The sequence below is a fragment of the Cydia fagiglandana genome, chromosome 18 (genome assembly GCF_963556715.1).
Source record: "Cydia fagiglandana chromosome 18, ilCydFagi1.1, whole genome shotgun sequence".
NCBI classification, from domain to species: Eukaryota; Metazoa; Arthropoda; class Insecta; order Lepidoptera; family Tortricidae; genus Cydia; species Cydia fagiglandana.
The window spans coordinates 10,385,673-10,408,684 of record NC_085949.1 but is presented as its reverse complement, the minus strand read 5'-3'; the positions used below and the strand labels follow the sequence as shown (position 1 = coordinate 10,408,684).

General features: G+C 37.3%; 3 protein-coding genes across 3 annotated transcripts; 2 read left to right on the top strand and 1 right to left on the bottom strand.

Annotated features, from left to right (window-relative positions):
- The first annotated feature begins 4,449 nt into the window (after positions 1–4,449).
- On the top strand, positions 4,450–8,070 carry LOC134673361 (lipopolysaccharide-induced tumor necrosis factor-alpha factor homolog). The gene is made up of 2 exons (XM_063531331.1): positions 4,450–5,043; positions 6,173–8,070. The coding sequence occupies exons 1-2, from the start codon at positions 4,670–4,672 to the stop codon at positions 6,285–6,287; spliced, it is 489 nt and encodes a 162-aa protein (XP_063387401.1). The 5' UTR covers positions 4,450–4,669; the 3' UTR covers positions 6,288–8,070.
- Positions 8,071–9,729: 1,659 nt separating this feature from the next.
- On the top strand, positions 9,730–11,318 carry LOC134673362 (lipopolysaccharide-induced tumor necrosis factor-alpha factor homolog). Its single transcript, XM_063531332.1, has 2 exons — positions 9,730–10,112; positions 10,852–11,318. The coding sequence occupies exons 1-2, from the start codon at positions 9,775–9,777 to the stop codon at positions 10,964–10,966; spliced, it is 453 nt and encodes a 150-aa protein (XP_063387402.1). The 5' UTR covers positions 9,730–9,774; the 3' UTR covers positions 10,967–11,318.
- A 386-nt stretch (positions 11,319–11,704) lies between these two features.
- On the bottom strand, positions 11,705–12,353 carry LOC134673363 (NTF2-related export protein). Its single transcript, XM_063531333.1, has one exon. The coding sequence runs from the start codon at positions 12,277–12,279 to the stop codon at positions 11,866–11,868; it is 414 nt and encodes a 137-aa protein (XP_063387403.1). The 5' UTR covers positions 12,280–12,353; the 3' UTR covers positions 11,705–11,865.
- Between the last annotated feature and the right edge of the window lie 10,659 nt (positions 12,354–23,012).

Here is a 23,012-nt window from a genome sequence, read left to right as displayed (position 1 = left end):
AATTCACATTAATATGATTTGCTAATACACGAAAACAACTGCTAATGGATCATATTATTATCAGTTTTAATAAATGCCCGCAAGCCAGTTACACACTGTATACCTACTAACTTTTGCCCACGACTTATTCTACGTGGAATTTATGATTTAAGTAGCTTACTTTTTATCCACCTTTTTAGCCTGTTCGAGATCTTGAAAACAGTGAAAAATAGAAATAAGTACTACTCCTAAAAATACGTGTGATATCTCATTCGTCATGATGCCTAGAAAAATGTATTCGAAGCGTGTAATGTACACAAAAAATATTAAAAGTAAAGCATGTTAAGCCTTATATATCACTGAAAATTAAGGGTTCTAATAGCTTTAGCCAGCACAAAATCGCTTCGGGAAAAGGAAGGACAGATACTTATTGCGATATTGGGGAAATAAAAAACAACTATTTAATCTCCCCTTTTTTTGTTTATAACTTTTGATATTTTTTGTGTGCTAATACTCTCTTCGAATACATTTTTCTAGGCATCATGACGAAACTAATGAGGTATCCTGAAAACGGTGAAAAATAGAGATACTACACGTATTTTTAAGAGTAGTATCTCTATTTTTCACCGTTTTCAGGATCTCGAACAGACTATTTGCTTATTATACATAGATTACCCACACATACTTCCACGGAGCTTCCTTTTTTATCTTATCTTATAAAAGCTATCCTTTGTCCTTCCTCGGTACCAACTCAGAAAACTATCTCTATTGGTACCAAATTTCATAAAAATCAGTTTAAGATCAGGTTACCTAGTTAGTCATAGGGGTGACCGGACTGAAAAGGTTAGGAACCACTGCATTGTGGTTTACCAAACAAATTAATGTTGCCCTCTGGCGGCAGAACATGGCAGTAATAGTCTCTATTGTAACAGTGCGGTTTATTATTTTTAACCATGCTTCCAAATTCACACATTCAGTTTTGTTTTTCAGATGGGCTGAAAACAAAATCATCTAGCACCAGCTTAGCAGAATCAATCTCACTGCGTACAAAAATCAAGCGGCTACGTACTGAGATAATAAGGTTACAGAAAAAATCCAAGTCATTTGCAGCGAGGCTGGCAAATGCCGAAGACCTCACAACCAATCCTGCATTCCAGGATATTGTAAATAACATGACAAAACCAGTGCGACTATTTATGCAGATGCAGCAGCAAGCGAAAAAAACACCAAAAGGACGACGCTTCACTGTTGAAGAAAAGGTGTTGTCATTATCTGTATACAAAAAAAGTCCGAAATGCTATGCATTACTTCATAAATATTTTACCTTACCATCTACAAAAGCTATGAAGCGCTTACTGGGCCAGATAAAACTTAGACCGGGGATAAACCCTATAATTTTCAAAAAAATTAAGGAAACTGTTGCGAAGCAAAACCTATCTGACAGATTATGCAGCCTCATGTTCGACGAGATGTCATTAAAACCGCAGGTTTCTTATAATGCGCAGAAGGATAGAATGGAAGGCTTTGCTTGCAACCGTGACAAGGCGTTTGCGGACCACGCCTTAGTATTTATGGTAAAAGGAATCAAACATAATTTTAAGCAACCGATTGCCTACTATTTTACGACATGTTTGCAGAAAACGGAATTAAAAAACATTATTGTGGATGTTATCAAACACGCACAAAAATCTGGTCTCATAATCGTGAATACTGTTTGTGATCAGAGCCAAGTAAATGTTGGAGCCATCAAGGAACTAGTAAATGACACCAAAAAAGAAAATAAACAGCTACAGAAGGAGTTACCATATGAACATTTTAAAATAAATGGCAAAAACATTATCCATATTTATGACACTCCCCATTTAATGAAGGGACTCAGGAATAATTTACTTTCCAAGGACATGCGCTATGTCACAAACGGGCAAGAGAAAATAGTGATGTGGCAACATTATGAAATGTTATATGCCGCCGACCGAACATATGGAGAACTACGGCTAGTGGACAAGTTGACCGAAGAGCATGTAAATCGACAAAAAATAAAAAAAATGCGAGTCAAATTAGCGACCCAATTATTTAGCCATAGCGTAGCTGTAGCCGCTGAACACCTATCGGCCAGTGGCGATCTGCCTCAGGAGTGTCGTCAATTAATTGACATTACTTTGATGCTCGACGACCTATTCGACAGCCTGAATGGAAATACCATAAGCATTCCTAACGGAAAAAAATACAAAGGATGCGTGAAGCGGAATTCGCCACATCATAAACTATGGCAAGACTGTAAAACAATTTTAAAGACAGTAACATTTATAAAAAAACAAGAAATGAGTGGGAATAAAATGCGAAAAATCGAACAGACCGTCCCATCTGTTATTAATTTTATTAAAACTATAGAAGGTGTAGAAAGAATATGGACAGTTTTGTCGGAAAAGTTCGGTTTTGACATTTTATTAACCCGACACTTAAATCAGGATCCCTTAGAAAACTTTTTCGGGAACATTCGCAGCTATGGGGCAAGAAACAACGCGCCTAATACTACGGCGTTTGAAGCGGCCTTTAAAGCGCTTTTATTAAACAATTATAACTCGCTCCATTCCAAAAATGCGAACTGCGAAGATGACTCAAATAAATGTCTACAAACACTAGATTTCTTTCTGAAAGAAAAACATGCAGACGCAGACGTTCCACCTGAAAAGGATGTAGAATGTAATGCTGAGGTTTTCTCATGTGACAATTTACAAGAATCCGATGCGGGTCAGCGGAATTATGTGTGTGGATGGGTACTGACTAAATGTCTTAAAAATGTTGTCAAAAGGTGTGAGACCTGCAGAGAAAGTCTAGTTGATGGACAAGACGCAGACAAAAAAAATGCATTCATTAAAGCAAAAGAATATAGCACGAGGCGATGGCTTTGCTACCCAAGCGAGGATTTTGTCAATTGTTTTCATGACATACAAAATATTACAATGTCGTTTTTAAAAAAAAATGTGCCGAAGAATAACTTGAAAAAAGACATTACCGCAATAACTGATGTGTTGGTTGATTATCCTTTTAAATGTTTTATACATAAAGATAAACTGACCCAGTATTTCACAAACACTACAATAAATGTTTTACTGTACAGTTGGTGAAGATCAGTTAATCGCATATTATGTGGTAAAATAAATTATAATGATGATGACGACGAAACTAAACGTGCAGCACAATCATATTACAACAGACATAAACATTACAAAAATAAAATATGTTAAATGGAGTTTGCACTGGTATAACGCATATTTTTAGGCTCTTCTTATTCTTATGGCGTAGTAAATTTTCTTATTAACATGTATCTTCTTGTGTGTGAATGCTTTTTCACCACACGCCTTCTTTTCTATTATTTACCAAAAATTGTACTTTCCTAGGGATCATGTGGAGTAAAACATGAATTACTCTCGGCAGCAAAGTTTGCTCGCTTCTCGTGACTCTGCAACGATCAAGATTCCACTTTTTAAATCTCTCTATACACTAGTAATTTTGGAATATTTCGCATGTTTTGATCTCGATATAAGCACGAGAGGTAAACAACAAGTTTGCTTCTTTACGAGTCTATTGTCTCTGTTACTATTTTCCCTACACTTATTGTATTACGCTATCAACAAAATGAAAGCAATAAACATATTTACTTTAATATTCTGTTTTTTTTATAATTCCATTATTGATAACATTAATTAACGTTTTCCACATAATGTTAGGTCTACTTGGGCGGTTTACAAGTACATTTTTTGTTTGACTCCTTGTAAACAATTACAGTTATTTGTTACAAGAAACCAATCAAAAAATGGACTTTTAAACCGACCAAGTAGACCTAATATTATGTGGGACGAAAGTACACGTATGGATGCATATGTAGTTGTACACGCACACATACATACTTAGTTTCGGGGGAGAATCAGAGATGGCGCTTTCAAATGAGTTTCCATAAAATGCTTCAAGAGGGCTCTCTTTACCTATTATACTTACTTTACTCTTTGATTTTGTCATTGGCGATGTTAACAACATGATTGTTATCTTATTGGTCATTGCGCTGCTGACACTGCTTTTCATCTATTTTCCGACCAATGGGATTAGGATTAAACATGATTAAACCACTCACATCATTCGTAGGCAGATTTTTCTGTATTGCAACCAATAATGCACTTGCATGGCACTTGCAACTGCGTAAGATGTGCGTTCAGATACCATAACAATTTGTACCATTGCATCATATCGTTTGAAAGTAATGCAATAGCAATTTATTCTTAATTTAAAACTGTTTATAACAGTTATTAATACAATGTGTCCTGAAGAAAATTATTCCTCTTTTTTCGTAATCAAGCTTGATAACTCGATAGAAAAATAAACATTAAGCCTTTTTCTGGGTAGGAACTTTTTCCTTGCCTGTGGTGTTTTCATTTAGAATTTTGACAGTTGTCTTATGGTTGTCTTTGTGTCTTTACGTCATTGTCCTCATTCATTCACTCATTGGGGAAATCCTAATCATATTTATTATCGTTTTGTACTTTTCGACTAAATACGTTTTTAAATTCAAAGTTCAGTGTGACTAACAGTCGTTGTTTTAATCCGGAGAAAACACTACGTTCTGTTATTGATTAACTGTTTCTTGGGTTGTGATTTTAGTGCCGTCTATTAGAAGTGTTTATAGTTCGTCACAATGGCTAGTAATACTCCGTCCGCTCCCAGCGACCTTCCACCCGCGTATTCGGAGGTCGTCGGTAATCCGCAGTACGGGTTCGTGGCTCCAGAGGGTTCGTTCGCAGATCCTCACGCTGCGTACAAGCCGTCGTTTACCCCAGCGGGGGTGTACCCGCACCCGCCCAGCGGGGCCACGACGGCACAGCCCCAGCCGGGCGTGCCGCCGCCGCCGCCGGGCGCCGTTCCCGTGGGGATCGTACTGCCGCAGGCGGTGGGCAGCGAGCCAACGACCATCACCTGCTTCAACTGTGGGAAAGTAGTCACCACCAGAGTTACATACACAACAGCCTGGCATACCCATTTAGTAGCTGGATCAGTGTGTGTTATCACAATGTAAGTGTGCTTATCAGTTTATTAGCAACAATAGATACAAATTCTATATGACTAAATAAGCAGTATAATTTTTTATAATAAAAGTTTTTCATTGTATCATTACTTACAATAACAAACACATCTATAGTCCTATAATTTGCTATAATTACATATAGCAGTTAACTACCACTAATTATTAAACCTTGAAATCAAAATCTAGAGAGTTAAGATTCATTCAATTAAGGTTTGAAATAGGTATTAAGGAATTAATGAATGATGACCCAATGGGTTTGTTTAACTTCCTTTAATTTACTGTACTTTACTGCCACTTTAGCCCATTTGGTAGTAACCCTGCCTATGAAGATGCTTCCAATTTACTATGGGCAGTAAAACAGATCTATATACCTACATAATATATAATTTGGATTCTAATGTCTGAAGATTGAGGGCAATGACTGACTAGTGGTATAGATTAAACACAAAGCAAAAAATCTTGAACTACCTCAAGACATATTATTGCAATATTTTTCCTTGTTATGAAACCTGTTTTCCTTTATACTTTAAATTGTTCTTAATATTTTAAATGAATGCAGAACAAGATATTAGTAAATTTATGTAGAAAATTTAATTACAGCAGTATTAAATTTGTTTGCTACTAACTATTCTAGCCCTTAACCTTTTGGACGCCAATATATCCGACCAATATATCCGCACCGCAGGTCCAAAGCCAAAGACGGATTAATCGGTCACAGACCACAGAGTAACATAGACCTACATGCATATGCATGTAGACACTTTTTTGATGTGGCATCCGAGTGACAGCTTTTGTGTTTAACACAGCATTGAAAAGGTTAACCATTAATGTTTGTTATGTTTTAGTAAATATCACCACTTTATTTATTATTACTTTACGTCCTAACTATTTTTGCACTTAATCTTATATTTCACTTATGACAGTTATGACTCACTTTGATGAGTATAATTTTACAATGTTTGTGCAATCTCTTAACATAAGTGTCTGAATGATATAATATAGTTTTAATATGGGCAATATGTACACAGAGCCATATAGGCAGTAGAAATATCATCAGACTGACATTTACGGGTATTCTTAGTAATATTAGTACAAATGTTCAAATTGTTTTTCCAGGGTGTGCTCTCTGTGCTGCCTCGGGCTGGTGCCATACTGCTTCGACACGTTCAAGGACGCGGAACACTACTGCCCCAACTGCAACACATTTGTCGGAAAGAGCAACAAATGCTAAACATTCTTATGAATTTTTACCCTCTTACGAGTTGACAATAGCAATGACTTATTAGCTAACCCCCTTATTCATAACCGTTTACTAAAGTTAACAAGCCGATAATAATTGTTTGTCCCTTTCCGACGTATTGGTATGATGAAAAGGGACAAATTATTATTATCGGCTTGTCAACTATAGTAAATATTTATGAATAAGGGGGTAATTATCTATCTTATTGTGCCCTTCAATAAGCCCTTGATTAAGATAGTTACATTTCCAAGTTAGTTTTTAACTATTGTACTAGTACCACATCCATCTTAGTGCTGCTTGAATTATATCATGGCCTATCAATTTTATATACTTTTGCCTCATATTCTTTTTATTTTTACATTTAGCGCATATACAAATGTTGTAAATTATGTACTATTTTTATAATGAAATCTAGCACTATTTTATTATTCAGTCTAAGCCTCATGAACATTGTAAGACATGAATTAGCTGAAATAATAATTCTGTGGTACTAGTGAATAAGGGTATTGCGCAGCTTAGATGTATAAGATAAGGTCATAAGTGTTAGGAACTTACTCCCTTTCACGCCTGCGCTGCGCGAGACTTGTACCTTTATTCACTAAGGCCACAGAATTTAGATAGTAGATTTAATAAACTTTTACATTTGATAGATTTAAATATATGTAGTTATCAACCATAAGTACCATACATAATTTTGTACTGCCAGCGGGCTTAATACAAGAGCGCCACTACAGTATCTCGCCCACGGGATTACCCGTCCCTCCCTAATTAATACAGTTAGGAAAAAACGGGTAGTCTTTCTTGCGCGCAAAATACTGTGCTAAGCCCAACACAGGGCAAAAGAAATGTTTGTGACAATATCTTGAAAAACTATGCAGATACCTATGTAATGTTTTCTACATTATAAAACAAATATGTATAAACATACCTAGGTACCTACTGATTGTGATTAATTATTATTTTTGTTCCACTAAAGATTTGCAGAACTGTAAGTAATTGCCAGTGCTAACTACAAAATAAGTAATGGTTTATGTGTCATATTTAGTGATGATAAATTTGAATTCAATGGATGTAATTATGATATTCGCATTTTATGGCTAGTATGGAATATACCGTCAGGTGACAAGCAAAAGTCACTAATTACTAAAAAAATTTAAATAAAAATCGACCTTCTTTTAGTACTAATATGGTTCACTATGGCTATGAACTTGTGGTGGTACTTAGTGACTTTTGCTTGTCACCCAACGATACATCCTTGTAAATTTAACGAATTCCCAAAAGCTTTGGCTGAGAATGAGGGGTGTAAAATGCTGCTTATAAATAAGTTAAATGAAGTAACTTTCGTTTTTCGACTAAGTAGCTTTTTTACCATGTAGTATTACCAAATAAGCACCATTTATATGGTTTACTATGTATACGTGTTTAATTTGCTGTTGTGGTTGCTTTTCATATATCATTGTGCTTATATTCTTTTCAAGCCAGGTTGACATGCTATAAACCCTGATAGTGATATCCCACATCTATAAGTTATATTGATAATTACCTACATCAAAGGCAACTTACTTTTCGAACATTCCAATACTAACCGGCAATTATTTGTCACAAGAGTTATTTTAGTACAATATAAATCCAATGTTAAATTTAAATCCACTTTACTACGGAGTACAGACTACAAAAGACTAATTTTTATTATATACCTATTACCTATGTATATTAGGTGTGAGGTGCCAATTGTAAACGTTTTTATGATTCAAAATAAAATCAGGTAAAATTGTTGGTGAATTTTTGTTATTAGATATATACTTAGTTTACTCAACCAATTTAGCTTTTTGGCCATAAGATTGCCATGACTACTACATATACAGGATGATTTTGATAATGTGTATCCATACTCTGAGGTGAATACAGGGTTGTTTTTTTAATAACCTGCAATATTTTACCATAATAATTGTGACGACGACGACGACGTCAATAATTTACTTTTTAGTAACTTTGTACCAATGACTCAAATAGAAAATATCAACGTCAGACCAGCCAAAATGTATGAAACAGCCAAATTTTTTATCGTGACTTCGGGTTTGGTCGTTAGTTAGTAAAAGTCGCTGAATATGACCTTTAAATTCACATCGTAAATTATTGCAGGTTACTTATTAAAAAACACCTGCACATAGGTTATACTGAACTAGGTACTCTGGCTAAGCTAACCCAGAACTTGAAAAAATCAGCTGTTCCGTACGTAGGGAATGTTGTTAAATATATGACCTACATATTTACGTCTCAGAGACGGGTATAAAAAATCAACTGTATACCTAAAGGTGAGTGATCTTATACTACTCTTTGTGTTCAGGTACCTACATAGTGGCATGGTAAAATTAAAATTGGTTCATTTTAGGTCCATTAAATTTATAATTTAGTATAGGTACCTACAGTTGAGTTCATAAAGATGTATACATTTCTTCACTTTAATCCATTGCAACATGGTGAGTAAATGTATACATATTTATGAACTCGACTGTACCTATTTTATTGTATATAAAATAGTATTATTCCTTGGTTTACCTTTTAAGTGCCATCAACAATAACAATTCTCAGTACCTACACAATGTCAAAGAAAAATTCCAATACAATACCTAACTAAATTATTATTTAACTAACAAATCAAGTATGAGTTTCGCATGTGATACACTGTTCTATAAGAATTGTAAGTCAAAAATGCAATACCTACTACAATGGTTTGAACTAGCAATAAGTAGACCGCCGCGAAAAATGTATGACCGGCAGCTTGACAAACGCAAAAATGACTTATATATCTACTTAAATAAGGTTCCATTTGGCAACATCTACTTCCTCGTAAGGCGTCTGGGCTATAACCGCGAACCACTTCGTTCGTTCGTCTTGAATATGCTAGAGTAGCGGTCGGCAACCAGCGGTCCGCGGGCCGCATGCGGCCCACGAACCTCTCACTTGCGGCCCGCGAGCCTCCCTGGCTATTTTGTATGTAATATTGACAAATGAAAATGTCTGTTAAAGTCATAAATATTAACAAAGTGCGGCCCGCGTCCACTTCGTTAACTGCTATGTGGCCCTTGGCTGCTAAAAGGTTGCCGACCGCTGTGCTAGAGCGATAGAGGCAAATAAGTGAACGAACCAACGAAGACGGTGGGTTAATCGGCGGCAGGCTCCTGGTCTATTGCATATTAGGGTGGCGTTAAAAGAGTTAAGTAGACCATGGACCATAAATATCCTTCTTTACATATATAAAAATGCATGTGAAAATTATACATATTAATAAAAGCTTAGATAAATAAGAATACATTGTTTTTCTTCGAATATATTTTATTCCTTAAATACCTATGGATTTACATATCTATTTGTTATCTGAACTGACAAGATAAGTACGCACACTATAATAAGTAATAACACTGATAAGAAACATAGCTGGGCAAGATAAGTAGATAAATTATATCCATAAGCAGGTATGACTTATGTGGAAAATATTATGCGTCAGACAACAAAAATGAATATGGACACTAACAGTGGTAGCAATTGTGAACAAATACGTGACTCCTCGAGGGCAGAGATCGATGTACATATGGAAACAGTGGGATACCATAGAGATCTACCTCCGCCTTACACTGTGCAGGACGTGCAGCCTCACACAGTGATCAGGGAAACTATAATCATACAACCTCCACTAAAAGATGCACCTATGTTTTTCCCTTGCAGCAAATGCTATAAAAGAGTATTGACTAAAGTGAAATACGTAAATACAAGGAAAACTCACATGATGGCTGGTTTTATCTTCGGATTCACATGGTAAGTACTGATATATGGAAAGGTTACAATTCATAGTTGTATTTTGTGAATTGTCTTGAAATATTGTAAGCCATTTTCACCACCTAATCGGTTGAAAACCAGTAAAAGGGATTTGAAACCATACATTACAGTAAGTAATTAGGGTAAATGACATGCATTTTCAATAATAAATAAAACTCACTAATTGCCACCACAAGTTCATAGCCATAGTGCTGTACGCTGTACCGTCTTTACCATAAGGGGACACGGGGCCCGTGCCCCCATCCTCCGGGGGCCCCGAGATCAGACAGTAACAGTATATTTGATTACCCATAATAAATAGAAGGTCATAGTAGAATAATGTTAGTTCAATTTTGCTTTCTTTACTTTCCAAAAGGGCCCCAAATTATCATGTGGCCAAGGACCTCAACATAGTTTAAGACGGCCCTGCCATAGTGGACCATATTAGTACTGACTTAAGGTTGATTTTTGTTTAATTATTTTTAGTAATTAGTGAGTTTTAGTTGTCACCTGACGAAATGTGGCCATATGAGGAGAAATAGTTTACAATCGGGAAGAAAAATTGCTGGCATTTTAATAGGGTTCATTCACCTCATCCTCACTTAGCTTTTCCTCAGAAGTTTTTTCTTACAAATACATAAATACATATTATCACAATCACAAATCTACCTAGTCCCCCAGAGCTCAGTTAGGTTTGTGCTTAAATTCTTAATGATAAATATTTATATTTAATTTTCAGTTGGTGCTGTTTGTGTTGCTTTGCGGGTATACCTTATTTAATTCCAACATTTAAAAGGGTCAAGCACTATTGCCCCGAGTGCCACACATACCTAGGTGATTATTCTAAGGTATAAAGTATACACTTCCTACAAAGACTTTCTTAATGAAGCTTATCAACACCACAAGAAGCTGTTATACTTGTAAGATATTACACCACAAGCTGCACAGCCTAGTTGTATGCTGTAACACAAATTTACAAAGCGTATGATGTTATGTGAAGAAATGTTTTTCTGGAAATTTGTAATTTACAGACAGAAAACAAGGATGCAATTTTAATGAATTGAGTACTAAACTTGCATGAGAATAGTAATGTGCCAAGAGACTGTGGGTATGATACAAACAATACTTTGTGTAAATTTAAGCTGTAAATAAACAATATTATTTTTTAATTTATTTCTTGTTTTTATTAAACCTATCTAGGGCCACATGCACCATCCCACTAAACCGGGGTTAAGCAGTTAAACCATTAACCCAGTGTCAAATTGTACTGGTAACCATGGCAACTCCTGGTGAACCCCGGGTTAGTGGAATGGTGCAAGTGGCACTTAGTAGTTTTTACTGCCATCTCAATCCATTACCGCTTATGGATCCTTTCGTTAGCATTATACAAATAAAAAAAAATAACCTGGAATTTCCAACTAGTGAACCAGTCACAACTCAAATGCATTAAATTCTCTCACAAATTGCTGTTTGCTAATCACTGATATGTTAAGAAAAGCCAATTTATAAACTAGCAAAAACCCCTAATTATCCTAAGCATATAAAAACTCCAATTTGACCAAGGGCCAAAGAAGTAAAATGAAAAGCCAACAATATATGAATATTTTATTCAAAACATTATAAATGACTTTACAATGGTGGCTTTATTCTTCTTAAAAATATTAAGTCCTGGAATCAAACACTTGTCCACTTATGTCCTTTTCTCCGTAACATTAACACACAATTCATTTTCCTGTCTCCCAATTGCACCATGTTATGTAGAGTATGGTACTTGCAATCTAAAGCAGTCTGACGCAATCTTCCACTTGCCATCGACCGCCACTATCAGGAAAGTCTGCTGGAATGGCTTCTTTACTTCGTCATTCTGGTAGGTCACGTCTCCGCACGCTTGGATCAGGTACGTCAGCTTATTGTTCACTAGAGCTTCTGCTATCGGTTGGGCGTCCAGGGTTTTCAGCACATGGTTGCTAGCTGGCAAGTCTAACAAAAACTGCTGAATTCTGTCACTGCCATTTATGCCGTTACCATTCCAAACTAATAGTCCGGTGTCCAGGTACAGTTTTGAGGTTAAGTGTCTGCTGTTGTCCACTTGCTTATAGAATACTTTGGTGAATTCTTCTGCAGTTTCGCAAGCATTTTCCACATTCTTGACTGCAATTTCAGCCATTTCAATCTCAAAATACTTCGCAGTGTAAATTGATCTGGTGTAAGTACAAACAAGCCAAGCCAACCAGAATCTGAAGTCTGTCACTGTCAAAAGTGTCAAAAAAAGTAAATTAGTACCACAGATTATAATCAGGTGTGTTCATGGTTGTGCTATCGAACGTAAATCGATATATCGAAACCTTCGAGCAACACGGAAGGGAGGCGGCATTCGCACTATTTCCCCTCTGCCGAGGTACAAGATTAGCGCGTCAATATAATCTACCGCGGGTAATAAAACTAGTTGCACTTGGATTTTTCACTAGACCGAGTCCAGACGCGCGCGTGAACACTGCTGCACAAAAATGCCTGTTTGCTCGGTTTTTTGTTATAAAAGGAGGTCGGGGACGTCAAATTTACAAAAAGAAAGTGTTACATTTCACATGTAATATTTTTTTTTACATATCATACGTTTAATTACATTTAAATACAATTATTATATTTTAGTCTCAAGTAATTGTTGGATTTATCGATTTTGCTCGCTCAGTACAAATTGCGGATCGGTCGAGCGACAAATCCGACTTCTCATCTCTCAGAATACAATGACATACTTCAACGGAAATGTGTTAGTGTGCGTGTTGTGACACTAGTCACTCGTCCGTACACAAAAAGAGATCGAGGTTTGCAAGATTTGTCTTTGACGTGTGTCATTTTCTATGTATTTGTGTTGTCATTAAGCCTCCTCCAGACTATGCGCGTGAATCGCGGGCGAAGCCGCGAACGCAAGTGTGGCGTCGATTTCGCAGATTGTTCACGTCTTCGCGCCTTGTTCTCCGTTTTTTGTCGGTATTTCGGCCCGCGTCAAAGGAGACGCGAAGCGCGAACTTGCAAGACTCCACATTACACACTATTATGGCTCTTCTGTGGCCAGATAAATATTAATTATATTATGATTATATTACATTAAGCAGCTATATTTTACGGTTTCACAAGAAATCAAAATGGAAAAACAGCTAAATCACGTATGATGCCATAGATAACTAACAGTTAAACTCGATCAGCTGATGCTTTTCCGCCATCTTGCCGCAAACCAAACTGCGAAATCGCCGTGAAGTGTGCGAGTGTGGAGTCATACGTCAACTTCGTGATATGTTCGCTCCGCGACGTCGCGGCGCGATTCACGCACATAGTCTGGAGGGGGCTTTACAGAGGGCCTACCGCGAACCACGTTCGACGTGTTGCCTCCCTGTCACACTTACGTATGAATTTACAAGTGCCATAGAGAGGCAACACGTCGAACGTGGTTCGCGGTAGGGCCTCTGATTGGATTTTGTATGTAAGTGTGTGAGAAGTGCCACTGTGTGCACCTTCCCCCCGCGAAAAATGGCAGAAAGATTTGTACGGTGAGATATCGCTTGGGCCCCTCCCTTCTGACGTGTCGGAAGCCGGTGTTGCTCGAAGATCGAAACTATAGTCTGGCAAACACTAAGCAATGTGTCAGTATAGCTGGTCAAGCAAATCTTGTCAGTAAAAAAAGGCGCGAAATGCAAATTTTCTATGCAACGATATCCCTTCGCGCCTACATTTTTCAAATTTGCCGCCTTTTTCTACTGACAAGATCTGCTTGACCGGCTATAAATAAGAAAAAAAACTACTCATTCAATTTTTTTGGGTGCTAGTACAAGCGTAAGACGAAGACAGCATGATTCTCTCTATCTCAATATAATATATCATTGAACATCAAATGAGTCTTGCACAGGGTGCATGCAACTCGCTCATGTGCTCACGACTTCATGAGCAAAGAATACAATACCCACTAGAGCAAAGAATATATACTCACTAGGAGCACTAGTCTGTCCGGAAAGAGAAGTCGTGGAATGTATTGGGCTCCACATTCCACGACTTTTCTCTTGCCGAACAGACTAGAATACAACTCATGAGGCTGCTGCGCAGGTTAAAATGTTGAGTCCACCGACTTAAGAACCTACGCAGGGTACTCGCATGATCAGTGTGACTGGCCCGCACTGGTACTGGTACAAGTGGTACATAGTCAGCGCCAGAAGGCAGCCCATCGACACCCCATACTATGATAAACTATGAACGTACTTGTTACCAACATTGAGGCATAGAAATAATCTTATCGAATTAAAATGACTGTTGTTGCATTTTGGTAGCACATACCATACTTGCTTTCAACTTAGTCGTATTATACTTACTTTTCTTTAGGTTGGTATGATCGGTAAAACGTCAACCGTCATTTTAAATTTTCGTGACAGCGGTAATATTAAGTGATTATTTTTGAGTATAAGACAAAATAACTTTCTCTTTTACTTAAATGGGGGGCAAATCTTTGCGAAAATGTGAAGTTTGTGGGGTCAGGCGTGTAAGAAGATTAACGTCTGATATATTTTTGGCGAGATTTCCGCTTGACCCCAACAGGTCGATAAACTGATGTTTTATGCGATATTTTCATTTTGAGTCGTTACCAGATACTAATTTAATTAGTTTGGAGCAGTTTTTATCGTTTACAATCCTTGATTAAAACGAAAACATTCTGTGAATAGGTTCTTCTTGTAAAAAACTAGGTAACCTAAGGACACGAATAGTGTGCGAACAACTTGTCGATAATCCCTTTATTTCAGATGTCGATTATGGGTAAAGTTGACCGGCAACGAAGATTTGGTATATTTACCCATACAAAGATTAAACGAAAATAAATTTATTTGTGGAGAGCATTTTCTTCCAACTGCCTTCAACAAAAATGGAAACAGGCTAAAAAGGAATGCGGTACCAAGCCTAAATCTCAAGGCGCCCCTCTCGGACGAAATTCTATCGTCATTCCCTATTGTTCCAGAGTTTGAAAAACCGGGCAAGTGCGAATCGGACTCGAGCACAAAGGGTTCCGTACCATAATGCAAAAAAAAAACAAAAAAAAGCAAAAAAAAACGGCCAAAGTTAAGCAACGCGGGGTGGTCAGTACTTGGATGGGTGACCGTTTTGTTTTTGAATTTTTTCCATTTTTTTTTGCTTTATGGTACGGAATCCTTCGTGCGCGAGTCCGACTCGCACTTGCCCGGTTTTTAGGGTTCCGTAGCCAAATGGCAAAAAAAACGGAACCCTTATGAATTCGCCATACCTGTCTGTCTGTCTGTATGTCTGTCTGTCTGTCCGTCCGTCCGTATGTCACAGCCACTTTTTTCCGAAACTATAAGAACTATACTGTTGAAACTTGGTAAGTTGATATATTCTGTGAACCGCATTAAGATTTTCACACAAAAATAGAAAAAAAAAAACAATACATTTTGGGGGTTCCCCATACTTAGAACTGAAACTCAAAAATTTTTTTTTCATCAACATATGGGTGTGGGGTGTCTATTGATATTGAGGTTTCTAATATAATTTTTTTCTAAACTGAATAGTTTGCGCGAGCCGCGAGAGACACTTCCAAAATAAGAGAATGATAAATCTAAAAAATATATATGATGTACATTACCATTACCAAATCGTAAACCGCTATTGTATTATGTTACTTGCTGGTACGGAACCCTTCATGGCCGAGTCCGACTCGCACTTGGCCGCTTTTCTTTAACTAAAATCAGGCAAGTAAATTAAAATGTTTGATTATGTTAAGCGCCCTCCAGACTATGCGCGTGAATCGCGGGCGAAGCCGCGAACGCGAGTGTGGAGTCTAGTTCGCTGATATGCGAAATCGACTCCAGACTCGCGTTCGCGGCTTCGCGCCGCGATTCGCGCACGAGTGTGGAGCGGGCTTTACAGTGGTTTCTGCTGGAAGTGTCTCAGGACAAAAACGCAAACTAGGAGGTAAAAGATAAAAATAATACTTTAATTATATTTTTATTTTTTGACTTTCGTTTGAATTGAATATAACGTAATTTTACAACCTTGTTTAAGGTGAAGATGATGATTCCACAAATTCAAAACGAAATAAGGGTTATGACCCAAACAGTGTGCCATCGACCTCAACTTACGAGATTTCTGATAAAATGACACCACATCATTCAGAAATAGGTATTAAAATTTTATTAGTATTCATAATTTGCTACCTTTTTTTAGGGTTCCGTAGCCAAATGGCAAAAAACGGAACCCTTATAGGTTCGTCATGTCTGTCCGTCTGTCTGTCCGTCTGTCTGTCCGTCTGTCTGTCCGTCTGTCTGTCCGTCTGTCTGTCCGTCTGTCTGTCCGTGTATGTTACAGCCACTTTTTTCCGAAACTGTAAGAACTCTTGAAACTTGGTAAGTAGATGTATTCTGTGAACCGCATTAAGATTTTCACACAAAAAAACAATAAATTTTGGGGGTTCCCCATACCTAATTAGAACTGAAACACAAAAATTTTTCTTTCATCATACCCATACGGGTGGGGTGTCTATGGATAGGTCTTCAAAAATGATATTGAGGTTTCTAATATCATTTTTTTATAAACTGAATAGTTTGCGCGAGAGACACTTACAAAGTGGTAAAATGTGTGTCGTCCCCCCCTGTAACTTTTAAAATAAGTGAATGATAAATCTAAAAAAAAATGATGTACATTACCATGCAAACTTCCACCGAAAATTGGTTTGAGCGAGGCCTGGTAAGTATTTTTTTTTAATACGTCATAAATCGTAAACCGCAATTTTATTATGTTACTCGCTGGTACGGAACCCTTCATGGGCGAGTCTGACTCGCACTTTGCCGCTTTTTATTCTTAAACTGAATAAAGGCAAGTACATAATTTAATAATGTTATGTTACAGTAGTTTCTGCTGGAGGAGTCTCAGGACAAAAACGCAAACTAGAAGGTAAAAGATTAAAATAATACTTTAATTATTACTTCCCGGCCGCCTAAACTGGGCTATAACCGCGAAAATCGAAGTTCGCAAATTGCGGGGATTTTTCTCTGTCACTCTAATTACGCCTTCGTTGGAGTAAAAGAGAAAGATCCCCGCAATTTGCGAATTTCGGTTTTCGCGGTAGCCGCTCTAGATAACGTAATTCAAGACCAAAAAAAGTAAGAAATGTTGCCACTTTTTTACTAGCGCGTCTTGTATTTATGTACAAATAAGTAACTAAAAGTACTTTTTTAAATAGTAGGAGTAAAATTACTAATGAATAAATTATCTTAACATGATTATTTATCAAAAGGAATTTACAATTTTACAAACAAATTATTGCAGTGGCAACATTGTCATACTTTTTTTGGTCTTGAATTACGTTTTGCAGTATAGGCGTTCAATTTTGTATGAAATTCCTTTACAGTTCTCTGGAGTTGCTCCGCCCTAAACGTGATACTTCGAAGCCTGATATAACGCCCGGAGCGACGACATTTCATTGCATGTTTGAGAAAAAATTGTTATTTTCTCAAACATACTTCGAAATGTATGCGTTAATATCATGAAATGAAGACATGAAGTTGCTCATTTGCTCGTCTCAACAAGATCTTTGACACAAGATAGTACTCAGGGTCTGATGATGGAGCCGGAAGGTGGTCACCGGTACCAATCAACCATGCAACTAAACCACTTCGTGTTTAGGCTCGTTTTATTCGTCTCAACAAGATCTTTGACACAAGATAGATAGTACTCAAGGTCTGATGATGGAGCCGGAAGGTGGTCACCGGTACCAATCAACCATGCAACTAAACCACTTCGTGTTTGGGCTCGTTTGATTTGTCTCAACAAGATCTTTGACACAAGATAGTACTCAAGGTCTGATGATGGAGCCGGAATGTGGTCATACCAGTTCGTTTTTAAACCCTCGTTGATACAAACTTTACAACCTATAGGTACCAAATGCAATGACGAAACATGTAAATAAGCGAGTACCTATAATTTCTTTCGAGTAATATACCTTCATAAGTACGAGTATGGGGCTATTAATAAATTACGTCGTTTCAAATGGAAGGAGGGGGGGGGGGGGTCTGGAGATCGGATGATGTAGCATGACGTAGGAGGAAACAGAGTCATCCGAAGCATGAGTTTTGGATGATTTGAGGGGTGGGGCCCCGGTCAAAAATCGTCAAAAATAGATGACGTAATTTATGAACAGCCCCTATGTACATTTGCACTGCATTTAGTATTTCCACGACACCAACCTCCACCACGGGATCAATCTCAACAACTACCTGAATCACACCATGGCCAGCCTGTCTGCGAGCGTGCTGGTGTTGGCCTGTGAAACGTCTAGGTTAGTTAGGCCCATTTGTATCATTCCGCCAACCCGGGGTTAACCGGTTAAACCTGGAGTTACCATGGTTATTTACCAGTACAATTTGACACTAGGTTAATGGTGAAAAAATTACTTATCCTTCCATAGAAAATGAACCAGCCAAAATGTATGAAACACCCTTTTCTTTTTCGCCATTTCGGTGTTGTCCCCATATAGGGATTGCAATCCGGTCCGGCGGATCCGGTAATCCGGCCGGATCCGGCACATTTTTCATGATACCGGATCCGGCAAAATTCACCGGATCCGGTCCCGGATCCGGTAAAGTGAAATAAAGCGCTAAAATATAAAATAACAGCTTAAAACACTGCTAAAATTTAAAAGTTCTCGCCAGCATTCGAATTTTCTCGCTCGCAAACAGCAACACAACAACTTGTTTGTTAGTTGACGCCAATCTTCTAGCCGACGAAATATGTGTCGTGAGATTTCCGTGCACCGTAAGTACTGGATTGGTTTATATTCAATTTATTGTGTTGTTACATTGTAATTTAATGTACATGTTCTTTCGTTTTATTTTGTACAAACCATTTTAGCCCACTTATAATAAGTGTTACCTGCATTTAAAATATATTGAATAAATATTTATAAAATTAAATAGAGAAATATATGTTGACTTTTGACGACCGGTCTGACCTAGCCAGTGGGTAGTGATCCTGCCTGTGGACCCGCGATCCTGGGTTTTCGAATCCCGGTAAGGACAATTATTTGTGTGATGAGCACAGATATTTGTTCCTGAGTCATGGTTGCTTTCTATGTATTTAATTTTAAGTATTTGTATCTTATATATCGTTGTCTGAGTACCAACAACACAAGCTTTCTTGAGCTTACCGTGGGGCTTAGTCAATTTTTGTAAAAATGTCCTATAATATTTATTTATTTGTATCTCCTTCGATATCACGGGCCTATAATCCCGGTTTTTTGATAGGCTTGCGTGGGGACACAGATCCAACACGTAGAGGCCCCTTGGAGAGCTTTAATGTCATGTAGAACGCCTGCTGGAACCCGTTCACAGGTGCAACAATAGACACCCATGAACCGGTCTCAGCAGGCATTGGGACTATTGTAGCAAAAGTGAATAGTATACCGGTCTATGGATTGAAGTTTGGGTGGACTATGAGACTGGGCTATTGTAAAGAGTTCGGACACCTGCCATAACAATGCTAACACACGTTATCGAGGCAGGTGGTGACTCGTATTATTTATATGTTATTTTGTTATTATTATGCTACTAAATGTACTTGTATAGGTATACACGTTTATTGATTTTGTTTGCTAAAACTAAAATGGTTGAATTGAGAGCACCTTTTTGTTGGAAATGTGGGTTGGGCTATAGATATTTTAAGAGAAAAAGAGGATTTTATTTGTGGTTAAGTAATGAAAACGTTGATTTTTGAAATTTACAACAGCCATCATCGAATTAAACCGTTGTGAGACATACTAACATTGAATAATTTACGGTTTAGACTCACTTGTTTTTAGTCACTCGCGCGACATGTTTCGGAGAGCCTATATCTCCTGTTAAGACACCCGTTTTATTAATCCATTAAAAAATATCCTTAACTTCGCATATAACGCTAAAAACATGATAAAATACGTGACTTGATGAATTTTTTATCCGCAATACCAATCCGGCCGGATCCGGCCGGATCCGCCGGATTGAGGCCAAAATCCGGCCGGATCCGGCCGGATTCAAAACCAGTCCGGTTTGCAATCCCTATCCCCATAGTAAAAGTTGTTCAGTATAATACCAAACCTGCCTGGCAACGGGAATGCAGTTATATTTTAGCCACCATGTATATCATTTTAATAACGTTAAAAAAACGTCTATAAAAATTATATAATGCATACCTAAGTTGAATTAGTTGTTATTTTCCTTAAGAATACATAAAATGGGAAACACTATGCATTCATCTCAAGGTTAATAATTATGAATGATTTGCGAAGATGAGGGTGAATTTTCCTTGCTAATGGGTATTTCTATAACTAATTGTGACAAATCAGATTTATGCAAATAATCTTTTAATGGTGCAATAAAAACTTTTTTTTGTACTCGTCGACTATAATTCTTGAATTAAGATTTCTTATACCAAACTTCAATTGGGTATTTTTAATGTATGGGCTCCCAACTCAACTATAATATTCATATCGATTCTGTTTAGTCAACTATAATGAAACTGACCAATCACAGCTTGCCGCGATCAAGAGGCCGCCGAAAGACGCTGGATGCGGGTCACTTCCAACCGGTACGAATGGAGGTCCAAGGGGGAGGCCTATGTTCAGCAGTGGACGTCTTATGGCTGAGATGATGATGATGATGATGATGAAACAAAATCTACCCTCAAATGGCTTCTTAAGTAAGCCAGTTGAGGTTGGATGAAAACATTACACGATCAAATAACGTAGGTTAAAGTCAGGTCGTTTGGTGACATATCTAGGCGGTTTTGCATTTGGTTGGTTAACCAATAAATCTTATAACTACCCGAAAATGTAAAAATTGTTTGTTTACTTTTATTTAAATACCTAAAGATACAGACTACAAGTGCTGGTATTAAAAAAAAGGTGGTACCAGAGTTAGGCTTGCAACTTTCAAAAAGATGATTATACAATCAAATCCTTTATTATGTATGACCTTTCCGGAACATCGAATTGTGTGTAATGCCAACTCCTATGTTGAATAAGACATGCACAAGATTTTAATGGTGATTATTATAGATAGACTACGCAATAGCTAATCTATTAAAAAAATATCTATATCTTACAGCAAACTAGTATGCATATCGCTGGTCGGCAGCAGCAAGGAGTGGAGCGTTTCCATGCCCGATACCGAGGAGATCCTGTGCGTCACGGCGGGCAGCGACGTCGTCGCGTGTGCGACTAACGCGAGGTTGCTGCGGCTGTTCACGCCAATGGGCACGCAGAGACAGGTCTGGTAAGTATTTTTTTTTAATACGTCATAAATCGTAAACCGCAATTTTATTATGTTACTTGCTGCTACGGAACCCTTCATGGGTGAGTCCGACTCGCACTTGGCCGCTTTTTAACGCGTGTTGAAAAAGCTCCCGTGCGAATGGGGGCTTACGTAATTTTAGAGATCTAAGCATACATACAGACAGGCAGCGGGAAGCGACTTTGTTTTATACTATGTAGTGATGAACAATCTGTTACTAATCATAATTATTATTAACAAATCATTTTGTTTTAGATGATGCTTCGACTTCAAGGGTAAAAACGAATAAAACCACAGATTGTATACGAGGAACACCGCCAAAATATGGCTACAGCAACATAGAAATGACTCCACGAAAAAAAAAACTTGTAAAAAAGTTGCAGCGAACACAGTGTTTGTTATCATCACTCTCAAAAACATCCGTCGATTTGGACAAATTAGATTCCGATTTTCTGAAAAATGTTGTATCAGACTCTCTGAAAAATCAAGCCCGGAAACCTAGAGGCAAGCGATGGAATTTAATTAACAAAATTTCTGCTGTACTTTCATAAAGTATCTTCTGTAATGCTAGATCCAAAACAAAAACATAAAATGAAAGTGAAATATGCCGCTCAAACTCTAAGTAATACTTTCGCAGCTATTCTAAAGATGATTGCAGAAAAATATGAAGACACAGAGTACGGAAAAGAAGTGGCACAAACATCCGAGGTAGTACGGGACCTTAATAATTTATTTGATTCTACTAATGGCCCATCAAACCCAAAAGATGTAATAAAGGGACGAAGACAAAATGTGTCTCGTAAAACCAATCACATAGAAATCTGGAATAGTTTTTTGAAAAAGCTGAAGTCAATGGAGTTCATGAAATCAGATAGCAGGTTAAGATTAAAAAGAGTCAGATGCGTGGAAGGTTATATTGTAACCATAAATTCGCTTAAAGATATCTGGTGTTATTGTAAGGATCAAGGATTTAACTATTTGAATTTATAGTTCGTTTTTTTTAGCATTAGAAAGAACTTGCAAGAAGGTAAGCGATCTTGACATGTCTTTTAATTGAAAAACGCTTTTTAAAAATCAAAAACTATTACTTATGAAAGCAGAAGAATATAAATGATCATATTAGATTCATAATTGTTACATATTTGCCGTAACTTATTTTTAAAATGTGTTTTTCAATGAAAAGACACGTCAAGATTGTTTACCTTATTTCTAATGCTAAAAAAAACGAACTATACGCTCACTGAATCAAGACGCTCTTGAAAACCTATTCGGACTTATACGACAGAATAGCCCTACAAATCGAAATCCTACCTGCACACATTTTGTAAGTGCATTGAAATCAATTCATATTTCTGGAATGAATGCACCACATAACCGAGGATCTAATTGCGAAGAAGATTTGAACAAGTTATTGCTTGTCAATCCATTATGCCAACATGATGTTGATGGTGATGAGAAACTCACATCAATGACTACCAATGAAGAAGAAGAATATCCTGTTTTAATGATACCTGAAAATGAATTAGAGGAGCAAATTGAAACAGATTTAACAGACATAGAAAATCAACCTATTGTATATTTAAGCGGT

Excerpts from the sequence above, each read along its gene's own strand:
- LOC134673362 (XM_063531332.1), top strand. The coding sequence starts at position 9,775 with ATGACTTATGTGGAAAATATTATGCGTCAGACAACAAAAATGAATATG. Across the intron at positions 10,113-10,851 it reads TTTATCTTCGGATTCACATG|TTGGTGCTGTTTGTGTTGCT; the intron begins GTAAGTACTGAT and ends TTTAATTTTCAG.
- LOC134673361 (XM_063531331.1), top strand. The coding sequence starts at position 4,670 with ATGGCTAGTAATACTCCGTCCGCTCCCAGCGACCTTCCACCCGCGTAT. Across the intron at positions 5,044-6,172 it reads TCAGTGTGTGTTATCACAAT|GGTGTGCTCTCTGTGCTGCC; the intron begins GTAAGTGTGCTT and ends TTGTTTTTCCAG.
- LOC134673363 (XM_063531333.1), bottom strand. The coding sequence starts at position 12,279 with ATGGCTGAAATTGCAGTCAAGAATGTGGAAAATGCTTGCGAAACTGCA.